The sequence below is a fragment of the Spodoptera frugiperda genome, chromosome 19 (genome assembly GCF_023101765.2).
Source record: "Spodoptera frugiperda isolate SF20-4 chromosome 19, AGI-APGP_CSIRO_Sfru_2.0, whole genome shotgun sequence".
NCBI lineage: Eukaryota > Metazoa > Arthropoda > Insecta > Lepidoptera > Noctuidae > Spodoptera > Spodoptera frugiperda.
Window position 1 is genome coordinate 5,562,590 of NC_064230.1, and position 24,222 is coordinate 5,586,811.

Consider the following 24,222-nt stretch of genomic DNA (forward strand, 5'->3'; position numbering starts at 1 on the left):
CGATCGCTAGTCAATCGATGCCATCGATCGACATAGGTCTACTAGACCAATCGATCGATTGCCGATCGATGGCATCGGTCAATCGATTGGTCTAGTAGAAACTATCGATCGACGTCGACTAATCTATTCTACCATCGATCGATGACATCTATCGGCTATCGATTGATTGGTGTGGTAACACCCTAAGACACACCCACTGCTGGTATAAGATTATTCCAAAATTTGATTTTAATATCCGTTTTCTTACAAGAGATTGGAAATCTTCACCTCGACAGACAAAACATGAAATACTGTGGTTTTCAAACCCTAAGCGTGCTTTTCCACCAGAGATGTGTTATGCTACGTTCCTGTGGATGCGTTTGGCTTCCACCTATCATATTCATTGGTACACATAATTAAGGACGCGTGCTATGGATGGCTTCCCTACTATCGATACATCGCTTACTCGAGCTGCGCATCTTCCTCGCACAGCTACATAGCTTAGTATCAATGGAAACGATCACATAGTTTCACAGCTTAGCTATTACATCTTTGTAACATAGCTACATAGCACATCTCTGGTGGAAAAGCACTCTAAATGTAAGGAAGATTTTTTGAATAACTGAAATATTTATTTATTTAATATTTTTATGGATTAATGTCTCCTGATGTACATTCAAAAGCTACTTACACATTTATTAAAAACCAGCAATGGGCATTTCACAATTACATTTTCAATCAAAATACTCTTGTACCTAACTCAAGCATAAAACCATTATACCACAGCACTAGTGCTGTCGTTTATGTGCCTGTAAGGTAGGCGAGTGCTCCCGGCGCCGCTTGCGTCTGGCCGGCGCGGAGTGTACAAGGCCAGCGTGCGCTTGCGCAGCTAGTAACATGCCCAGTTGGCCTTGTGCCTGGAAAATAATAAATAAGGTTATTATCTAAAAATCACGGTTAACACAGACTTCGCAGACGGCGACGTCGTGCAGCCTACTGGAGTTTTCTCCATTAATGTACTTGTATAAACCGTGATTTTTATTAGTATAATAAACTGACTGCCTCGTTGGTCGAGAGGTCGCAAGTGCGACAGGACCGTATCGGGGTCTCGAAATTTTCCTTGCTATAAACCTCACCGAGCCCGAGACTCTTTCCAACGAAGCAAAAGTCGTGGAAATCGGTTCATGCATTCTGGAGTAAAAGCGTCAGGAAGGAAAACCCGAACCCGTCGCAAGTGCGACTACCGTATCGGGGTCTCGGGTACGGTTCCCGCGTTTGACAAAGTATTACTGAGTTTTTATGGAAAATTTCTCTGTAGTAGCACGGAGTCTGGAATTGTACCCGGTATATGGCAACAGGCTCACCCCCTATTACATGGGACTTATAACACAAATGGTGGAAAGTGGGTGTACATTGTATTCGCACCCCTAGATGAAGACACCGGTAACTCAAAAAGTGCCGGTTTTGAGTTAATGGCCTTTCCAAATCCTCGTATCGAGTACCTACACGGACATATAACTAACGTAATAATATCGTCCACCATTTTGAAAAAAATATAGCGCTTAATAGTTAGATTTTTGATAACTTTTCTTAATGTAGAAATATCAGTTTTTCTTTATTTCTGAAAACACCGTTTTTTTTTTAGTTACCGGAGTCTTGATCTATGGGTGCGTATAGTGGCATTACGTGCCGTAATGTGCACCTCTGCCTACCCCTTCGGGGATAAAAGGCGTGACGTTACATCTTTTTATTTATTTATTATTAATATGTTAACACGGTTTAACAAACCAATTACATTAACAATACGCAAAAACTATAACTATAAAAATAAAATTGAAATAAAAGGAAAGGAAAAACATAAAAAAGACATCACAATAAAATTGGTAAAACAAAAACCAAAAACAATCAACAATATACTATTGCACAATACACATTCCTCGACACTAGAGGCTTTCACAAAAGCTTAGGCAGACACTTTTAATAGCTTTAAGCTCATCCACGAATAATTACGATTATAGAAGAATTAGTGACGATATGTATCGACCCCCCCCCACACCCGAAAAGTTAAGATGAAATTGAAGTAGATAGTAACTGGTTATATACGTTGTATACGTTTTACTTTCTTGAACCCCTCCCGATACTAACTCCCGATACTAAAGACGAATACTACTTGTAGTTTAATTTAAATCATATGAGTGATCTATACTAATACTAATATTATAAAGCTAAAGAGTTTGTTTGAACGCGCTAATCTCCGGAACTACTGGTCCGATTTGAATAATTCTTTTTGTGTTGGATAGCGCATTTATCGAGGAAGGCTATAGGCTATAAAACATCGCGCTATGACCAATAGGAGCCGAGCAGAGCGGGTGAAACCGCGCGGAAGTAGCTAGTACTGTATATAAATGAAGAGTTTGTTTATTTATACAAAATACGCAATAATACAATAAATAACTACTAGTCAACGAAAAAACCACTAAGGTTTAGAACCGTGCTTGGATAGCTGCATTAAATGTTACAATATGGAGGCTATACAATACATCGCGCTATGACCAATAGGAGCCGAGCAGAGCGGGTGAATACCGCGTTTACATTTTAGCTAGTAGAATATGATACATTTTTTTACTTCTGCGGGTATACTGTTAATTAGTCTTGGTACAATATAACCAATAGTTCACTCGCCATATGTATTGTTAGCGCGCTGCGTACGGAGCCGATTCTCAGAATTCAGCCCGTTAGACCATATAGGATGTTCAAGCTTGGTTCGTAGCGACTCGTTGAAAAATTAGCTTTTAACAATAATAATGTGTATAGATAGATACCTCAGCGTGCATATCTTTCGCCATAGAGTAGACGCTGTGTTCGCTACTGTTGTACATCAGCGCATTGGACAACATCAGTATCATCAGCATCATCAATACACATTTCTAGACACTAGAGGCTTTCACAAAAGCTTAGGCAGACACTTTTAATAGCTTTAAGCTCATCCACGAATAATTACGATTATAGAAGAATTAGTGACGATATGTATCAACCCCCCCCCTGACACCCGAAAAGTTCCGATGAAATTGAAGTACATTGATAGTAACTGGTTATATACGTTGTATACGTTTTACTTTCTTGAACCCCTTATAGGCTAAAAACTACTTGTAGTTTCATTTATATCAATAGTGAGCTCCATCTATACTAATACTAATATACTAATACTAATATACTAATATACTAATAATATTATAAAGCTGAAGAGTTTGTTTGTTTGTCTGAACGCGCTAATCTCCGGAACTACTGGTCCGATTTGAATAATTATTTTTGTGTTGGATAGCGCATTTATCGAGGAAGGTTATAGGCTATAAAACATCGCGCTATGACCAATAGGAGCCGAGCAGAGCGGGTGAGACCGCGCGGTAGTAGCTAGTACTGTATACTTTTTTTAGCTTTATTTATTATTTACACAAAACCACTAAGGTTTAGAACCGTGCTATGGAATCTGCCTTAAATGTTACAATATGGAGGTAGGTACAATAATCTTGCTTAAATAGTACTTAGGTAATATTCCTTAAGTTTACATTTTATATTTTTAGGTGTGATACATTTTTTTACTTCTGCGGGTATACTGTTAATAAGTCTTGGTACAATATAACCAATAGTTCGCTCGCCATATGCATTGTTAGCGCGCTGCGTACGGAGCCGATTCTCAGAATTAGCCCGAGTATATATAGGATGTTCAATCTTGGTTCGTAGCGACTCGTTAAAAAATTGATCTTTTAACAATAATAATGTGTATAGATAGATACCTCAGCGTGCATATCTTTCGCCATAGAGTAGACGCTGTGTTCACTGCTGTTGTACATCAGCGCGTTGGACAACATCAGTAGCACGTCGCGCTGGAACTGCGCCGTAGTCCTGTAAATAACAATGTCAAATGTCAAAGTCAAAGGTTGAACATCAAAGTCAAAGGTAAAATTAGAATTAGTTTAAATGTGTGTTTCAAGATATCAATGAAGAGTGAGTCATGAGAGAGTGAGTCAAAAGTAAAGTAAAAAAAATTACTTGTTAAATATCAAAGTTAAATATCAGAAAGAAAAATGGCATATATTTTCAAAAATGAAATCAGAAGTCAAAGATCAGAGATCAAAGCACAACATCAAACTTGAGTGTCAAGAACAAAGTCAAGGTCAAGAACAAGTCCAAAGACAAGGCCCAGGTCAATTTTTCAGTATGAAAACAAGATCAAAATCAAAAATATAAATCAAAATTGCTATTGTTTTTCACACATTTTCATAGTATGTCGTACTTTGCAGCCTTTGTCCAGCGATGGGTCTTCAGGCTATTGATGAGGAATCATGATGACGAGGAAATGGTAGATGGTACAGTACCGTATAACGCCGGAGTCGATGTTCTTCCTGATGGTGGTGAGGTCCATGGGCCGTTTGACCACCATGCTGTACCCTGGAGCCTCCTCATCACTGATGGGACGGAGGAACAGGGAGGCGTACTTGTGGGTGCATAGTCTGGGAACAAATAAAATTTAAAAAAATGTTGGGATTTGTGAACGCAACTGACAGATGTTATGACGTGCTTATGTCAAATATTTTATTTTTAATCTCTGGTTGTTTTCCCTTCAAAATGTCCGCTACGTATTTTTATATTTTCATCCTATCGTTGGGCTTTCATTGCAACTACACTGCAACTGAACATTCGAATTTTTGCTATTATACAACTACTTAACTGTCGCAACAGAAAGCATCAATTATTTGCATAGTATTGCATAAATATATCATCTTGCAGAACAGTCAGTAGAGCTAAGTCTCCTTTACCGCGCAGTATGAAACTTTTAAACCGATTCTAGTATCTCTACTATGAATTTGAAGCAATATCTGTAAGTAAGTAGCAAGTATCTGTCGATAGTCATTAGCGACAAAATTATAAGTTTGAAATCACCAACCCACAAGCAAGCGTGGTGATTAATGCTCAAGCCTTCTCCGTGTGAGAAGGGGGCTTTGATCAACAGTGGCCACTTATAGGCTGTTGATGTGAATGGAAGCAGGCGCTAAGAGTACGTAAGTTAAAGTCAAAATTATTTATTTCAAATAGACCAGGAAGGCACTTTTGAACGTCAAAGCAAATATAATAATATTAATAACGTCTGTCTGTCGGTCAGTCCTCTAGTTGCTCTATTTGCTAGTTCCAAATTGTAGATTCCTATGGAGAAGAACGAGCAAGAAACTCCATAGGTTACTCTTTTTCAATCAAATTCACAATACAATTAGGTATTATCCTCGGTCAAAAATAAATTATTACAACTTTTCAATACAATAAAATATTAAAAAATAATCACACTCTCATTCATAAATTTGATGAACTATTTAAGTTTCGATTTTTTCTAACTAAATTTCTAGAAATAAGTCTGCTATTTGACGGAAAATTCTAACGACGTCATAAGGCACTATTTCATACCTAATTTATAAAAAATATAGTTTTTGACGTTTCGAAAAAGTATTGAATTTGACTAGTAGAAAAGTAGCCTATTCTTGGTTACATTGTTTCATTGTAATTCCTGTACCTGCTATAGACCAGCATGACAGACTTCTTCCAGAGCCTGTGTTGCCTGTCCACGTCGCAGCCTCCCGGGGACTCCGCCCCGCTCGCCTCCGCCGCGCTCTCCGACCCGGAGCAAGCTGAGACAAAACATAATATTATATAGGGTGACTGGTAATTAGTGACCGATCATTAAACACGTGATTGTACTCATGATTACAAACAACTTTCCCAAAGAAACTATTTTCGTTTTTTTTTTATTTTTATCACAATAACAAAACAACAATATTTCGCGCGCGCGTACTTTCACATGATCAGCTGTTAGCAGCGAGGCGCCCGCGTTATCGGAAGACTAGTAACTAGGTAGGTATTTTGGAACTTAACGCGCGCGTGCTAATGAAATTTTGTTGTTTTGTTATTGTGATAAAAATAAAAGTATCCTATCACCCAATTCGTGTACCGAATTTCTTCAAAATCCGTTCAGTGGTTTTAACATGATTGACGGCAGTGGCGGCGTAAAGGCCACTGATACCCCAGGCGAAAATATTGTGGCGCCCACTTGAGGGAAGCAATATCAAGTGTTAGTAATAGTTTTTAAATTTTATTGGCGCCCCCAGAATTTGTCGCCCTGGGCCATTGCCCCATCCCGCTCCCCCCAAACGCCGGCACTGATTGACTGACAAACATCCAAAGAAACAAACTTTCACATTTATAATATTAGTGTGATAACAAAAAACATAAAATATATAACTTACTTCTAGAATCCGACTTCTTCTTCCGCGAGTAGTCCCTTTTCTTCTTGCCGTCCTTCTCTTCTTCTCTGCTCAACTGGAAGAAGACAGACTGATTTTTAATCACTTATTTGTTCATTTTCGTTAGTTCAAAGCTAAGGTATGAGACCCGGACTGAGCAAAGTATAATAGGGATGATGACGGGGTATGAAAATTTAAAATCTATTTAGTCCGTCAGTTAGGTAATGAAAAAATATTAGACACGTATTTTTTATTTTGTCATATAAGATAACAATACTTAGATAAAACGAATCAAAGTTTAGGAGTGGGAGCAAATACGTCATTTCTAGTTAGCTCCCACTCCTATACTTGATTTCTATTTGATTTGCTTTAGCCTAACAACTAAGTGTGGGAGAGCCATGCTTCGACACAACTCGACCGGAGTGATACCACGACCTCAAAGAAAACTGACTTAAAACAACGCTTGCGTTGTGTGAGTGAGGTTACCGGAGGCCCAATTACCCCCCTTCCCAATCTTTCCAACTCCCAATCCGCCAACAATTCTCTGTTGTTTCAAGTGTCCATGGGCAGCCGCGATTGCTTACCATCAAGTGATCCATCTACTCGTTTACCGACTTATACCATAAAAAAAACAACAGAGTATCATAAGCTGGACACAATTTAATTTTTTTTATACCATTTTTTTATACGGTCCACCTAATGATAAGTGGTTACCGTGGCCTATGAATAAGGCAGTTGTCCCACCAACGGCGAGTGAACGACTAACTATCGGCTATTTTCTCGCTCAAGAAACGTACAATAGATATACTTTCCGTGTAAACAAAAGAGATGCATATACAAATAGTTGATCGCTGACTGTTCACACTGCCGGCGAGTGCTCGCTTCACTTGTTTGTTTTTGTTTTCACTCGTTTTCACTCGTTTCTAGTTCTAGCTCTACTCGTTACTCGTTCATCGTTGCCGGTGGGACAACTGCCTAATGCTGGTGTATTCGCCAATATTACCTCCATAGGCGTATCGTCATCAGTCTCGGTATGTGTGTCCTCTACGTCAGTCTTCTAATTATTCTATTTTTCACTTCTGCTTCTGTGGGCCACCGGCAGGAACTCGACTAGTTTCAAGCCATGCTAGAGGCTCATATTCATGAGCAGCATTCCGCGACACACGACGCGGCGATTGTCGCGCTGCTACTCTGTAGCACGTCTCATTAAATATGAGCCTCTAGCATGGCTTGAAACTAGTCGGGTTCCTTGTCAAACAGTTACGTGAGTAAGCCGATAACATAATAATTAATTTAGTATGTCTCACGAAAGTTATAATAATATAAACAAAGAATTATTCTGAACAGAAATCGAAGAATAATAATATAAAAAAGAAATGTCTTACGCGGACGAAGTCGCGAGCAAAAGCTAGTTACAACAAATATAAAATAACAGCATACAACTTGGATCGAGCACCTAGCTAGGTGCTATCACTGACGGACAGACTGACAGACTATTGTTTGTTTTTTTATTTAAAAAACGTTACCCAACTATTGTTTGTTTATTTATTTAAAAAACGCTACCCATACTAGAATTTAGTCTCTTGTGGCGTGTGTGCGTTTACAAACATACAAGTTGACATACACATGACACCCAGACCCGAAACTACAATTTGTGGATCACACAAAGAGTTGTTCCGTGTAGGAATCGAACCCGCGACACGTTGCACGGCAGCCACCACGCCAACCGTGCAGTCAAGTTTATTTCTTTATTTATTGACATTTCAAAAGTACCTAAGTATTTATGGTTTAATTGGAATAAATGATTAGACTTTGACTTTGAAAAAAAAATCCAAACATACCTCAGACTCCTCGTCTTTCTTAACGTCTTCTGCTGTCTTCTGTGGTTCTCTTACCACTTCCTCTCCATTCTCCATCATCTCTAGCTCCCTCTCTATATTGTCCGCGTGTATCGGCTCGGGGAGGGACGGGATCTGTGGCTCTTCTGGGGGGGGCGGTGGGGGTTCTGGAAACAAGAGGTTTTTTTTAATATTTGTAATATGTCGTCACGCCTTTTATCCCCGAAGGGGTAGGCAGAGGGGCACGTCATGGCACGTAATGTCGCTGTACATTATACAACCCCATTTCACAATTTATGTTGTAAGTCCCATGTAACAGGGGGTGATAAAAATAAAACAAATGAGTACATATACAAAAAAAGTTTCTTCGGGAAAGTTGTTTGTAATCATGAGTACAATAACGTGTTTAAATATCGTTCACTAATTACCAGTCACCCTATATAACTCAAAGGTGACTGACTGACTGACATAGTGATCTATCAAGTTACAACCCAAACCACTGGACGGATCAGGCTGAAATTTGGCATGCAGGTAGATGTTATGACGTAGGCATCCGCTAAGAAAAGATTTTGATCAACTCTACCCCCAAGTGGATAAAATAGGGGATGAAAGTTTGTATGAATCGTTGTCAATTTTAAACCTATCAGGCTGAGACTTTGCTTTAAAGAAAGGATTTTGATAATAATACTTCTTAACGCGAGAGAAACCGCGGGCCAAAATCTAGTATAATATAAAGAACAAACCCTCAACGACTGGAGCCTCAGTTTCCACGGCCTCCTCAACTTCAGGCTCCGGTGGCAGTGGTATGGTCTCCGGTGGAATCTCCACCGTGGGCTCAACTACCACCGTCTCTTCTGTGGCCTGCTCTACTGCCACAGGAGATTCAGAAGTCTTCTCCTCTTCTGTCGGTGGGGGTGTCGACTCTTCTTGTATTATGCTGGGGAAGAAGGAAAGGGTATAAAATTATATGGTTGTATGTGTATTGTTATATTGGATGCTCGTAGTTTTCTTAGTCAAAAATAAATTATTTCAACTTTTCGGTACAATAAAATTTAAACAAAATAATCACAATTCATACATTTGATGATCTACAAAATTATCCAATTTGTCTGGTGAATGTTCTAGAAATAAATCTGCTATTTGGCGCTAATCTCCGGAACCACTGGTCCGATTCAAATAAATCTTATTGTGTTGGATAGTGCATTTATCAAGGAAGGCTATAGGCTGTATAACATCACGCAACAACCAAAACGAGCCGAGCAGAACTGTTAAAATCACGCGGAAGTAGCTAGTATAGTGATATGACATTACCTCTCTTCTTCAACAACCTGCGGAGTATCATCGACTGTGACTATTTCTTCTTCCACCGTCTCCTCTACTGCGGGCGATACTTCTGCCACCGTCTCTGGTTCTTTCACCTCTTCTTTGATCTGTTTTATAATAAAAATATAATTATTATTACCCAAAGTCATTTTTTATACGGTTCCCCACATTAGGTTTTTCTTCTGTGTCGTGTGTGAGTTTACAAACACAAGTTCACATACACATGACACAAAAAAAAAATTGTGGATCACACAAAGAGTTATTCCGTGCGGGAATCGAACCGGCTACACATTGCACGGCAGCCAATTGCCCAGCCACCGCGCCAACCGTGCAGTCAAAATGCAAAGTACAGTAATTTAATGGTTACTTATGGTACGCATCCACAGGCCCGCATCGTACGCATCGCACGCAACGGATTTTAGTTAGTCTTGTATAGAAACTCATACAACTGCGTCCACTGATCCGCATCGTACGAACCGCATCATCGGCAATACCTACATGCGATGCGTACTGATGACGTCATACGGAATGCGTACGATGCGTGCGATGCGGGCCTGTAGACGCTTACCTTTAACCCAGTCCTTAGCAATTGTTTTACGGAACAAAATCGTTACTAAGGAATAGTTTTAGCAATCAATAAATGTTGATATAATCTTTGAGTCTATAATAATCTTGAGTAATCATTAAATAAAAGTCTCGCTGGTCGAGTGGTTGCAAGTGCGACTGTCGGACAAGGGGTCTCGGGTTCGATTCCCGAGTCGAGTCGAGTCGAAAAGTATTGCTGGGCTTTTTTCAGCTTTTCAAAATTTCTCAGTTGTAGCACGTTATCGGTAATTATGCCCGGGACTTATAACATAAATGGTGAAAAGTGCGTGGAGCCAAACGCGAGATAATCGCGCACAAGCACACATTCACACTTTTTTAAAGTCGGTTAACAAAGACATACCTTCTGATCCTCAGGCTGTATAACTTTAATCTCCGTGGTCGGGAACTTGACTTCAGGGAACGCTATCTTCACCTCGGCCTCAGGCGTGTTCTCCTTCGTGATCCTCGCCGGCTGCACTGGTGGATGTACCGGCTCCTGGGATGATGACGGGGTATGGAAATTAAACATCTATTTAGTCCGTCAGTTAGGTAATGGGAAAATATTACACACGTATTTATTATTTTGTCATACCATAATTTTGTATTGTATTATTGTTGCCTTATATAATTCCTTACCTTATATAAGGTAACAATACTTAAAAAAAACTAATCAAAGTTTAGTTTGAGTAAGACTGCTTTTCCTTTAAAGATGTGCTTCCGTATTCGTTAGTATAGCTTAGCATTCGTGGAAACGCATCTTACCTAGCTAGGCTTATTATATGGAAAGATGCGTGCTATGGATGTATGCTATGGATGTGTGCTATGGATTCGTGCTATGGATGCGTGCTATGGATGCGTGCTATGAATGCATGCTATGGATGTGTGCTATGGATGGCTTCCCTACTATCAATACATCACATACTCGAGCTGCACATCTTCTTCGCACAGCTACATAGCTTATTATCAGTGGAAACGGTCACATAATTTCACAGCTTAGCTATTACATCTTCGCAGCATAACTACATAGCACATCTCTGGTGGAAAAGCACTGTAAAGCAATCAACGGTCACGGACACCCGCGACACTAGAGGAGTTACTACTTTATACTCACAGTGTCAATCTCTTCCTGAAGAATCTCCTCTTCGATTGGTTCCACTGCCATTTGTTCAGGTTCCACCTGAAAAGAATAGAATATAATATTATAAGTAACTCAATTTAAAAGTGTCGGGCAAGGGGTCACGGGTTAGATTCTCGGGTCGGGCAAAGCGTGACTTGGCTTTTTTCGGTTTTTCGAAAGTTTGTCAATAGTAGCACGGAGTCTGGAATAGTGGCCGGTATATGGCAATAGCCTCACCCCCTATTACATGGGACTTATAACACAAATGGTGAAAAGTGTACATTGTATAGCGACACCTCTGCTTACGTCTTCGGGGATAAAAAGCCCAACAAACATTTAAGACGTCGAGTAGACGTTTTGGTAACAACTTAATGTTATTTAGTATAGTCATAATATAAACGTCATAAGGACGTTTACTCGACGGCATTTGGGCCCATTTTATATAACTTAAGGCGCTAAGAGTTTCGTATAACAGTTATATAAACACCTACTTAGTCGCATAGTAGTCATATACGCGTCGGCGATTTGACTACATGTCGTGTAATGGTAGCTGTTGCGGCGTGTATTCGACTTAATGTCACAAATATGATTTTTATATGATGTAATCGGTATGTAATGGTCGTTTAAAGATTATATTAAGAACGAATATTATAAAATATTATTTTAATGGAGTAGTGTTTTTGACAGCTGTGTTTATTTTGTTTTTTTTTTCTTGCTATTTGATAAAACCGTTCCATCAGTTGTAAACCATTGGGCAATCAAGTTTACTGATTATTGTGAGGATAGTTTTTAACAAATTTTTAATGCGCCTTCGAAATTTTAATGTTATCACATATTTTTATGAATAATTTACTATGTGACTGCGTTATATGACAACTATATAACTTCCCGACCAATAAGCTGCGAGTTCATTGTAAATAAATATTATAAATTTGATTTAAAAATGGTGGAAGTGGTATACAAGGTTATTATAAACCTTTAACATGACTAAAAATTATATAGCAGTCGGATTATCATATTTGTGATACTTTAGGACGTATAGAGGTCGTTCTTAAGACTAATATTCGACTTATATGTAATGGTTACTAATACTACGTTTAAACAACAATTGTCCGTATAGCAGTCGTGTAAAAGGTAATTATATGACAAAATTGTCAGTATTACGACGTTTATACTACGAAAACGTTTACACGACGAAACAGTTGTGTATGTAAGTTATAAAGATGTCGTCGTAGACACTATTATACGACGATTGTATAAAAAAGTCGTAATAACGTCTATATGACATTATAATACGACCAAAAATGTATATGACTATTCGGTCAGATAAGGCACCAGTACACGACGAAGAGTTATAAAAACTACTGTAAAATAACTTTAATACGACTCAAAGTCATATAAATGTTTGATTATATGACAAAAATGTTTGCTGGGAGGCGTGACGTTGCATATTTATATAGAATTTATAAGTGTGGGAGAGCCATGCTTCGGCCCTGCTATGTCGGCTCTCGCGGAGTGATACCACGGCTTACAGAAAACCGACGTGAATCAACATTTGCGTTTGTTTCGTTGTGTGAGTGAGGTTACCGGAGGCCTAATTACACCCCTTCCCAATCTTCCCAAACCCCGATATTCCCTAACAACCCTCACTTCTTAACGCACTTGTAACGCCTCTGGTGTTTTAAGTGTCCATGGGCAGCGGCGATTGCTTACCATCAGGTGATCCGTTTCTCGATTACCGGCTTATACCATAAAGAAAGGTAGTTAGGATCATTATTAGATTTCGGAGTTGCGGACAACGTAAAAGGTTACCGGGGCTCCGGCTCAAACCAGGAGAAGGAACGGGGTGGTTTTTAGTAAGTAAGAGTCTGACACTCCCTCTAGCCTCGCAAAAGGGGAGGGGGGAAGATATTTGGTGATTTTCCCCCCTTAAAAAAGGCCTCGCCCAAGGATCATTATTAGGTCAAATGTCTCCATACCTTAATAACTTGTTCATCCACAATGACGGGTCCTTCTGTTGCCACAGCCGGGGACTGAACCTGCTCCTCTTCCTTGCTGGCCGTTCCTGCTGGCTTGTCTGGTGGTCTGGAACTGATAATATTAAATGGTAATTAGTGAACGATATTTAAACACATGATTGTACTCATGATTACAAACGATTTCACAAACTGATTTCAGTAAAACAAACTAATTCGAATTTACTTGCTTGACAATTCGCTTCGTCTCTTTAGTTCTTTGAACAGGTTTCGTGTGATAGAAAGAAAAGAAGAATGAAATTCGTTCTCTCTCATTCCAACTAAGTATTCGTTAGGTAGAGTGATAGAGAACGAATGAATATGAAAACTATCGAAAACGCATAAGTTAGATTTAGTTAGGTTGTTTTGATTGGCTTCAGATTAGATTGTTTGCGTTTCGGTATCGTATAACGTAAGTTTTTGCAATATCGATACGATACGATTTCTGATTTCTGGATTTCAGATTCGTTTTGATATATCGGTCTCATGCCTAAAAAACACAGACTGATACCGCACAGAAAACCGACGTAAAACAACGCTTGCGTTGTATGAGTGAGGTTACCGGAGGCCTAATTTATCACCCTTCCTAATCTTCACGATTTCCGATTCCCCAACAACCCTTAAATTCCTAACCCCCAAAAGGCAACGCACTTGTAACGCCTCTAGTGTTTCAAGTGTCCATGGACGGCGGCGATTGCTTACCATCAGGTGATACGTCTGCTCGTTTACCGACTTTTTTTATGTTAAATCGGTCGACGTTTGGCCGCTATCTCGCCTGATGGTAAGTGATGATGCGGCCTACGATGGAGCACGTCTGCCTATGAGCAACCTATTCACTCGGGCTTTGAAGACACCCAGGTTATACCCATCAGGAAACACAGACTCCAAACGTTTAACACACAAAGTAAGAACATGAGCGTCGGTGTAAAAAAGATTTATTCTGTATCCCCAAATGTAAAACATCCTACTGTTTTTTTTTTTTTTTTTGAGGGGGGAAAATCATCCAATGACTTTTCTCGCCTTGGGCGAGGCGAGAGGGAGTGTCAGACTCTTACTGACTAAAAACCACTCCGTTCCTTCTCCTGCTTTTCGAGCCGGAGCCCCGGTAAACCCGCTAGGTAGTCCGCAGCTCCGGAAAAACATCCCACTGTAAAAACATGTTTATAAGACGTGCACGTAAACTTTATAATGATAGTGACAGTCTGTCTGACATTGATATTTTCTGTTGTACATTAAATTCCATTAAAAAAGCTTTTGACTGATAATTGTAATTAGTCACTTTTACCATGTTATCAACATCTCCAATATTTGTATCATTTTCTCTCGTTCTTGTTATAATTTTAAGCTGTTCATGCTATTAATATATATTGTTAAATTAAGGAAACTATAGGTCTGTTTATGTAATGTTTAGATTTAGAATATGAAAACTGTGTGACCGTTTGTTTTCTTATAAATAGTCCTTTTCATCATCGAACCACAAGACAATCGGCGAGGCGTCACCGCTTCATGGTAGATATCCCACCCACTCGCACGAAGCGCTTCGCTTCAAGCTTCCTTGTGCGAACTGCTAGGGAGTGGAACTCCTTGCCGGAGTATGTGTTTCCTGATGGGTATAACCTGGGTGTCTTCAAAGCCCGAGTGAATAGGTTGCTTATGGGCAGACGTGCTCCATCGTAGGCCGCATCGTCACTTACCATCAGGCGAGATAGCGGCCAAACGTCGGCCCATTTAACATAAAAAAACGGGTATTGGGAAGATTAGGAGGTGGGGTGATTGGGCTACCGGAGGCCCCCAACAACCCATAAATTCCTAACCCCCAAAAGGCCGGCAACGCACTTGTAACGCCTCTGGTGTTTCAAGTGACCATGGGCGGCGGCGATTACTCACCATCTGATGTTTAACTATGAAATTAGGTTCTAATATGAGAACAAATATGAATAATTAGCGAAATATTTTGTTTTGTTTTCCGCAATGTATATCTCTGTTACAATATGTGATACGTCTGCTCGTTTAAGACACAAAGTACCTGTTCCCCGGCTTGTGCATGGCGGTGACGGGCGGTATATGTATGTCGATGTCTCTGAACGCGTACACATCTTCCGCCTTTATCTCTATGTCGTCCAGATCTAGCGGCGGCGGTTGAGACGGCTGAGCTGTAGTTGATAGTACCGGCGGTGTGTTTGCTGTGAACAAATAATATTAATATTAGAGACAAAAAAAGTGTGGTGTTTAGTCAGTAAGAGTCTGACACTCCCTCTCGCCTCGCCCAAGGCGGGAGAAGTCATTGGATGATTTTCCCCGCTCAAAAGAAAAAGAGACAGAAAAGTGTAGTTTCGTGTTGGAGGTCGTTTTTGCGTTGAGTAGGTGGCGCTAGTGAGATTTTAGAGGTGGCAAAAAGTAAAATACATTTCATTAGTCGGAAGTTGTATCAAGTTTACTTTTATTTCACTGCTCAGCTTTTTTTGGTCATAGCGTGATGATTTATAGCCTATAACCTTCTTCGATAAATAAACTATCCAACACAAAAATAATTATTCAAATCGGACCAGTAGTTCCTGAGATTAGCGCGTTCAAACAAACAAATAAACAAACTCAACTTCAACTTTGTATAATAGTATAGATAAAGTTATTTTTATGAAATAGGAGGCAAACAAGCAGTCGGGTCACCTGATGGTAAGCGATCAGCGCCGCCCATATACACCCGCAACACCAGAGGAGGCACCTTTATATAGGTTTACCTTTAAGCTGCTGTTCAATCTGCACCAGTTGGCTCTTGATATGTTCAATAGCGGCGTGCTTGCTCTCATGTTGGCTGGTACCCGACGCTGACTTCTCAAGCAACATGGACAGTATATATATATATAACTAGCTACTTACGCGCGGTTTCACCCGCCCTGCTCGGTTCCTATTGATCGTAGCGTGATGATTTATAGCCTATAACCTTCCTCGATAAATGCGCTATCCAACACAAAAAGAATTATTCAAATCGGACCAGTAGTTCCGGAGATTAGCGCGTTCAAACAAACAAATAAACTCAACTTTAACTTTATAATATAGTACCATAGATAAAGTTTTTTTTTATGAAATAGGGGGCAAACAAGCAGTCGGGTCACCTGATGGTAAGCGATCAGCGCCGCCCATATACACCCGCAACACCAGAGGAGGCACCTTTATATAGATTTACCTTTAAGCTGCTGTTCAATCTGCACCAGTTGGCTCTTGATATGTTCAATAGCGGCGTGCTTGCTCTCATGCTGGCTGGTACCCGACGCTGACTTCTCAAGCAACATGGACAGTATATATATATAACTAGCTACTTACGCGCGGTTTCACCCGCCCTGCTCGGTTCCTATTGATCGTAGCGTGATGATTTATAGCCTATAACCTTCCTCGATAAATGCACTATTCAACACAAAAAGAAGTATCCAAATCGGACCAGTAGTTCCGGAGATTAGCGCGTTCAGACAAACAAACAAACTCAACTTCAACTTTATTCTTATAAAGTAAGAAATTAAGAAATAGGGGGCAAACAAGCAGTCGGGTCACCTGATGGTAAGCGATCAGCGCCGCCCATATACACCCGCAACACCAGAGGAGGCACCTTTATATAGGCTTACCTTTAAGCTGCTGTTCAATCTGCACCAGTTGGCTCTTGATATGTTCAATAGCGGCGTGCTTGCTCTCATGTTGGCTGGTACCCGACGCTGACTTCTCCAGCAACATGGACAGAGTCGGCGCTGTCACTGAGGGGGACACTGTCTCTGTTGGGGGTTGAGAAAACAATGGTTAGTAAATATATTATAGACTTAATTTAATTTTGGATACTCTGTGTATATTTTTATTTATTTATTTATCAATAAAGGTTTACCAACAGCTTCTGTATACATAATATTAAGTACAGTAATAAATACATATCAGTTTTGGTCTTATACAGTCGCCAATTATAGGTGTACAGTCGCCAATTATAGGTATTTTTTTTATACTTAATAGGATAACGTCCCACCATCTCGCCTAGTGGTAAGCGATGATGAAGCCGACAATGCAGCACGCTTACAGATCAACCTGTTCACTCGACTTGAAGACACCCAAGTTATATTTTAAAAGAAACACAAATTCCGGCAAGGAATTCCATTCTGTAGCGGTTCGTACAAGGAAACTAGAATCAAAACGCGAAAGAAAGTATATGAAGGTGGTAATACAAAACAGGCACTTAATCAGCATTATAAAACTTACCAAATGTATAAAATTTCCATGTTAGTTACCGTACTCCTCCGAAACGGCTTTACCGATTTTTACCAAATTTTATATGCGTATTCAGTAGGTCTGAGAATCGGCTACTATCTATTTTTTTAATCTATAAGGCAAAGCTACGTTTGCCGTGTCAACTAGTATTATATAAAAAAATAACTCACCGACACAATTAGCAGGATGCGAGATATGTTGCGGCGTGGTCACGACGGGGGACGACTTGAGTAGTGACGTCAGCAGAGGGGACGCAGGGGGGGCGGGGGACGACGCTGTGAGAGACAGACAGACATACATAAATGATAAGTTTTATATAAGGTGACCGGTAATTAGTGAACGATATTTAAACACGTGATTGTACTCATGATTACAAACAACTTTCCCAAAGAAACTTGTTTTGTATACTCATTAGTTTTATTTTTATCACAATAACAAAACAATAATATACGTGTCTAATTAAATGTCTACAGTAGGCTACGCTACGTCGCTGCTCATGATGAAGAGTCCCTCTGTGACTCGAAACTAGTCGAGCTTTTCTCCATTAATGTATCTGCACCAGTGAGTAAACCATGATTTTTAGTTCATTTAGATTTTTAGTTCACGATAGTTAAAAAAAAATATGTGTCTAATATTTTTTCATTAACTAACGGACTAAATAGATTTTTAATTTTCATATCCTCTAGTAGACACTTTCAAGCATTCTCAAAATAATCTATATGTTACGGTAAATCTGATTAATTGAAAATTATTAATAATTTTTCAAAATTATTAATAATAACCACACGTTTTGGTAAAAGTGAATAATCGATCGAAATTTATTACTTTTAGTAGTGATTATTAATAATTCACGACACATATTGGTTAAAGTAATAAAATAAATATAAACCCTATGTTTTTTGACCAGCAGGTATTTATTTATAATATTAAACACCGTCTTACGATTATATTAATTAGAGATCACACAAACAAGGTTACTTGTACTTGCTTTAAACCGAAAGGACAACAAATTCACATATTCTGAACTAGAATATTAAATAGTGCCCTTCTAGGGCACATTTATCTGACTTACCGCTGCAATGACAGCGAGTCCAGTCGCTGTCATTGCAGCGGTAAGTCCCCTGTTTGAGTAGTGGCTAGAGAGACGCCATGGCGTCCTCACCGCCTGACACAGTTGCTTACCGGACATGGGAGTTTGGGTAGGTTCCTGTTACTGATTGGGCGGGAGGTACGCACGGGTGTCATCACTGCGAGGACCGCCCGGAGGACACGGTGGAGCATACGGTGGCGGTGTGCCGTGCATGGGCTGAAAATCGCCGTGTCCTCAGGGATCTGGTCGATGACGGCGACCTCTCGCGCCCGGCATTGGTTCAGGCCATGGTATGAAGCGTCTCCTCCTTTTGCGAAGCAGTCATGCTAGCTAAGTAGGAGGCGGGGCGCGTGAGAGAACGAACCTCCTCACGCCCCAGCCGTCGCGACAGACACTCCGGGCGTCGGGGATCGCGGGAAGATCTCCGGCCACCGTAAGTGCGGGTCTGTGAACGGCGAGTAGGGGTAGCTTGCCGCCCGACCAGAACCAGACTCGTGCGTGCGGCGCGTCGCGTTCTGCACGCGTAAAATTTTTGTAATAATCTAATCTACCATCAAACTTATGCAAAAAAGTATATCGTGGTACATGAAATTGTAACAAAAATAAAATTAAACAATTATTGTATCATTAACAAAATCAACACGAATCCTAAAAGCAATCATCTATAATCATATTTTGGTTTGCCTGTAAATCTTCTGTAGCACCTATAAAAGCATCAAAGTAAAATTTTAAAAGTATTATCATAGAATTCAACAAATATTTGTTGTGCAAGTACAATATATTGCCTTTTAAATAAAAATAAAAATTAACATCTTGGCTACTTATTACATTTATTAATACTAGGGTAAAATTATTAATAATAAGCGACAAATGTGATTAATTTATCACTTTTACCTCGAGTTTCGGTAATTATTAATAATAGTAGATAATTATTAATAATTTTCAATTATTCACTCTTACCGTAACATATATATTAATACGTGATGCAAAATAATTGGACCCCTTTTTACGAAAAATGCGCGGACGTAGGAGCATAAAATTTGGTACACTTATAGTTTATGTGTAGGAGAAGTGGAGAACGCTAATATTTTTCAAAAATAATGTTTATAAAGTACATTAAATCAATAAATAAAACATTACACACACATGCATAGTATCTGATCGTATTTGACAAAACGTCAAAATCGATAGACATTGCGATGATATTCTCACGTCTCATATGAAAAGAGTTTTATAAAAGAGTTTGAGTTAAATAAAAATTATCCTTCAACGTACGTTAAGTGGTATTGCAAATTAAATCATATATGATCGAATTTCGGCCACTAGGCGACCACTAGTTTATGTAAATAATCAACATATATCTTACCAGTAGGCTGATTCTGCGTAGTATTATTATTCAACATAGGTTTCCACGCGCGGTCGGCTCGGGCCCGTTTTTCGTCTCTCTCTTTCAACCAGGCGGCGCGTCTAGCTTGCTCTCTCTCTCTCGCTCTGTTGCGAGCCTCCATATTGGCGTAGAGTTCCTTTATCCTCTCGTCCGAGGTGGCTGGGTTCCGTAGTTCTAGAACTATGTCCTGCAATAAAGTAGGTGTTTTTTTAACGGGACAAATCCACCACAACCTCCCACACTGGTGGGAGGTTGTGGTGACAAACTCCTGTGCACCAGGATCTACAGTAGATACAAACATGAAAACACCGGAACACTGAAGTCCGGCGCGGCGTTTGAAGTGAAAGTGACATTTTTACCGACTTCAAAAAAGGAGGTTCTCTGTATGTCCTATGTATATGTGTAAAGGGTCTTGGATTCGATTCCAGAGTCGGGCAAAGTATTGCTGGGCTTTTACACTAATAACATTTTCCTGAAATGTGACTGGTGTATGGCAATACGCGCAGTGCCCACCCTCTATTACATGTGACAAATGGTAAAAAGTGTGTATTCAGTGTACAGTGGCATTACGTGCCGTAATGTGCACTTCTACCTACCTCTTCAGGATGTACATTATAAAGCGGGTGTACATTGTATAGCAACCCCATTGCCCGACCCAGGGATCGAACCCGAGAACCCTTGTCTGGTAATCTCACTTGTAACCACTCGACCAACGAGGCAGTTTAACATAATGGTACTTTTGATAATAATAATATTACAAAGCAGTTTACCTTTCCCTGATCATACTGCTGTTGCATCTCGACCAACTGTTTCTGTATCTCCGCAATCCGTTCCTGCATCAACCGTTTCCATATACTCTCCTGTGGAGTCTCCACCGCACCTTCCGAGCTACGCTTCTTGCGTTTCGGTGTCTCCACATGTTCGAGGAGTGCTCCGTATTGGGCTGCACAGCTGTAATAGAGTTAATAGTTATGTAGGGTTTATGGGTAAGAATTGAGCCATGAGAATAGGATATACCAGACCTGAGCCTCTAGCAAAATACCACTTTAGCTCTTATCTAACGAGAGTTTGTTTAAGAGAGAGTAGAAAAGTTTGGAGCATATGAATTGGGACGTCATTAGAAAGCGCCCTAGACAGCCATATAGCGACCAGATTGGCGATATATTAAAGAAGGGCCAAATTAAAGTACCCTTAACCAACGAGCATGCATGAGAAGACTGATGACTGTTGATGAAGAGAAAGAGGTGTGTAAGAATCGTTGCAATTGAATCCGAACAACTCATGGATAACATAAAGAGTTGCTTGATGCAGGAATTGAACCCGCTACACATTGCAGGGCAGCCAGCTGCCCGGACACCGCTCCAACCGTGTAGTCAAAAGTATAACGAGAGAGAGAGTATATTATTATATTTCTATAATTCATTTATACACCGTTCCGATTTGTATATATTCCTAATTGACTAATATTAAAAATAATATATAATCTGACTGTATACTAAGCAGATCCCACATATAAACACAAGATCAAAGGTCTACGAGCATCTAACAATAGATTTAACAAACATTGTCAAATTTCGCTTTTTTAGAGACGATATTAGATACTCCAAGTGCAATACTGACATTTACGACGCAGTAGCAATCATAATATACTTGAGAAAACCTCTAAACAAGGAAAAATACTAATAATATTAAACAAGATATAGGTTATAAAATATATAAACAAAAAAATCATCATAAACAACAAACCTCTTTTGAGAATACCAATCCGGTGGTCTGTTTGGCTCGCCAATAGTTTTCAGAGCGCGGGAAACTGACATCCAGTTCTGGTCACCGCTCCTAACCACCGCAGAAGCAAGGCATAACTGTTCCCTTATATTCCATGTATCTAAAGGTACGCGTTTCAGCTGCAAACGCTCCTGTATAGAGCTCATTTTGTTATTATTATGCACTTAACACTTTATTTAATATATTTGTAAGATCTTTTTGTAAATTAAACAATATTATTTGGTATATTTTGATCGGATTTACACAACAAATCGTCATCGACGCTTGTTTATACAATTTGACAATTGACACTATTGACAGGTGACATTAGCGTGCGTTTGGTCACAGATTATTAAAAATTATAGGTTAACAAAAAAAAATTCAGATTAAAAATTATATTTTTGTAATTTGAATACAAAAACAAATAATAAGTTAATATATAAAATTAAATAAAACAAAAGACATTAATTTACTTATACACAAAATTGTCTACTCTATTTTATCTAAGCCTCTTACGTTTACACCCGTATGCAAGGGGGAAAAAAATCGGTTAAACATAGCTTAATTCAAAGCTTTCTTCCCGACCTTATACAATACATATTTCCTTTAACAAATTACTTGAGGGAAGCGCAGTATATCTAATTTTTTTATAAATATTCAAGAAATATATGCACTCTACTTAGATAAGCAACCAAATAACTACTTTATCACTGTACAATCGTTTTACGGAAGTAATAAAAATGCCATATATACATGAATAAGCTTTGTCGTGACCGTGACGTCGATCTATTACTATAAAATGTCTTTGTAAAGTAAACGGTCATATTGGAAGCTATTTAGATAAGGGAAATAAAAAAAACAATACCAATTTTTATTTTATTGTCCGTCTTATAGATTATTTTAAAATATTAAACACTTAGGTATTTTATATTTTCTTACGGAAACAAATACTTTCGAAGATAAAATGGTTTTTAAATATCGCATGACGTCACTTCTAGATACGTTTTATACGTAGAAATGACGTATATGCTCCCATTCCTAAACTTTGATTCGTTCTATCTAGATATTGTTACCTTACCTACATGACAAAATAAAGAAGTACGTGTCTAATGTGTTGTCATTACCGAACTGACGGACTAAATAGATTTTTAATTTTCATACCCCGTCATCATCCCTATTCATTGAGTGGTATTATAAGTAAGCAATCGCCGCCACCCATGGACATCCGAAACACCAGATGCGTTACAAGTGCATTGCCGGCCTTTTTGGGGAATCGGGGATTAGGAAGGGATGAATTGGGCCTGCGGCAACCTTACCCACACAATGCGATATAACGGAAGCATTGTTTCACGTCGGTTGTCTGTGAGGCCGTGGTATCACTCCGGTCGAGCCGACCCATTCGTGCCGAAGCATGGCGAGCCCTCACTTAAAGGTACTTAAATCAGACACCAAATACGAGATCTCCCAGTCAAAGTCAAAGCATTTATTTCAATTAATCCTAAATTAGGCACTTTTGAAACGTCCGTCAGTCTGTCTGTCAGTGAAGCTAGGTGCTCGTTCCAAAGTGTAGCTTCGAATGGAGAAGAACGAGCAAGAAACTCCACTCCAGTAGTAGCCTTTGCAGTGAGTCAAACTATGAGTCACTCATTAAATTAATCAATAACAATAAAATTAGTTATCACCACGCGATTATTTATATAATTCAATGTTACAACATAATTTATAAAAAGATAATACAATTATAATGCAATTAAATTGCAATTGACAAGATTATAGACGCATGTAAACAATATGACACGGCACGTGGGGCGATTATTATTTATTAAGTACTTACTATCAATTACCGTACGTACTCGAGAGTCATTTAATGGTTACTTAACCCAGTCCTTAGCAAAAGCTATTTGTTTTAAAAATAATTACTAAGGAAGAGTTTCAGTAAAGCCACGGGCCCACTTCGATGCACGGAGAGGTTACGCACGTGTATTAAGCTTCGTTTTGTGAGAAAATGTATGTGGTTGTGTCCACTGCAACCCACGGAGAGGCTACGCATGAATTGACGTCATTGATACACGCGTGGCTTGCTCGAATAGGCGGTTACATAGCTCAACGGTGTCACCGTGGGTTTACATTTCCACTACTATCGTATATCGACTATGTACAGCTTACGTGTAAAAGACGATATATTGACGTGTAAAAGAGTTACATTGTAACCTTTTTGAAAAATAAATATCATCTACAGGGGCGTAGCTAGCGCCGTATCTGCCGTATCAAATATACGGGGCCCAGGGCCATGGGGGCCCCCAAACATGGGCTGCTGGCTGGCTAGTGCCTACTTCTTGACACAGGTGCTTACCAGACACGGTAGTTTCGGCAGATACTTGTTAGTAAGAGTCTGGCACTCTCTCTCGTCTCATCCAAGGGGCGGGAAAAGTTGTTGGATGATTTTACTAAAAAATAAAATGGGCCCTTAACTAATTTTTATACGGGGCCCGCCAAGCCACGCTACGCCACTGATCATCTATCATTTATCACTTATCACAGCGCAGTTTTCAGTCATACAGTCGAGCGTAGTCTTTCCGTACGTAGTGCCAC

General features: G+C 39.5%; 1 protein-coding gene across 1 annotated transcript; it reads right to left on the reverse strand.

Annotated features, from left to right (window-relative positions):
* On the reverse strand, window positions 1–21,946 carry LOC118281184 (bromodomain-containing protein 8). The gene is made up of 18 exons (XM_050700642.1): window positions 21,613–21,946; window positions 20,637–20,817; window positions 19,846–20,053; window positions 17,560–17,664; window positions 16,765–16,908; window positions 15,174–15,330; window positions 13,112–13,223; window positions 11,127–11,192; window positions 10,377–10,511; window positions 9,419–9,537; window positions 8,851–9,044; window positions 8,111–8,274; window positions 7,273–7,323; window positions 6,273–6,345; window positions 5,543–5,657; window positions 4,356–4,490; window positions 3,774–3,882; window positions 1–896 (listed from the first exon to the last, which is right to left on the reverse strand). Exons 1-18 carry the CDS (start codon window positions 21,795–21,797, stop codon window positions 768–770), a joined length of 2,382 nt encoding a protein of 793 aa, XP_050556599.1. The 5' UTR covers window positions 21,798–21,946; the 3' UTR covers window positions 1–767.
* Window positions 21,947–24,222: the final 2,276 nt, after the last annotated feature.

What these genes read in the sequence shown, in the direction of transcription:
- LOC118281184 (XM_050700642.1), bottom strand. Translation starts at nt 21,797, where the DNA reads ATGAGCTCTATACAGGAGCGTTTGCAGCTGAAACGCGTACCTTTAGAT. An exon ending in CAGGTTGTTGAAGAAGAGAG is followed by an intron (nt 9,045 to 9,418) that starts GTAATGTCATAT and finishes CTTCTTCCCCAG; the next exon opens with CATAATACAAGAAGAGTCGA. An exon ending in CGAAAGATATGCACGCTGAG is followed by an intron (nt 897 to 3,773) that starts GTATCTATCTAT and finishes ATTATTTTCCAG; the next exon opens with GCACAAGGCCAACTGGGCAT.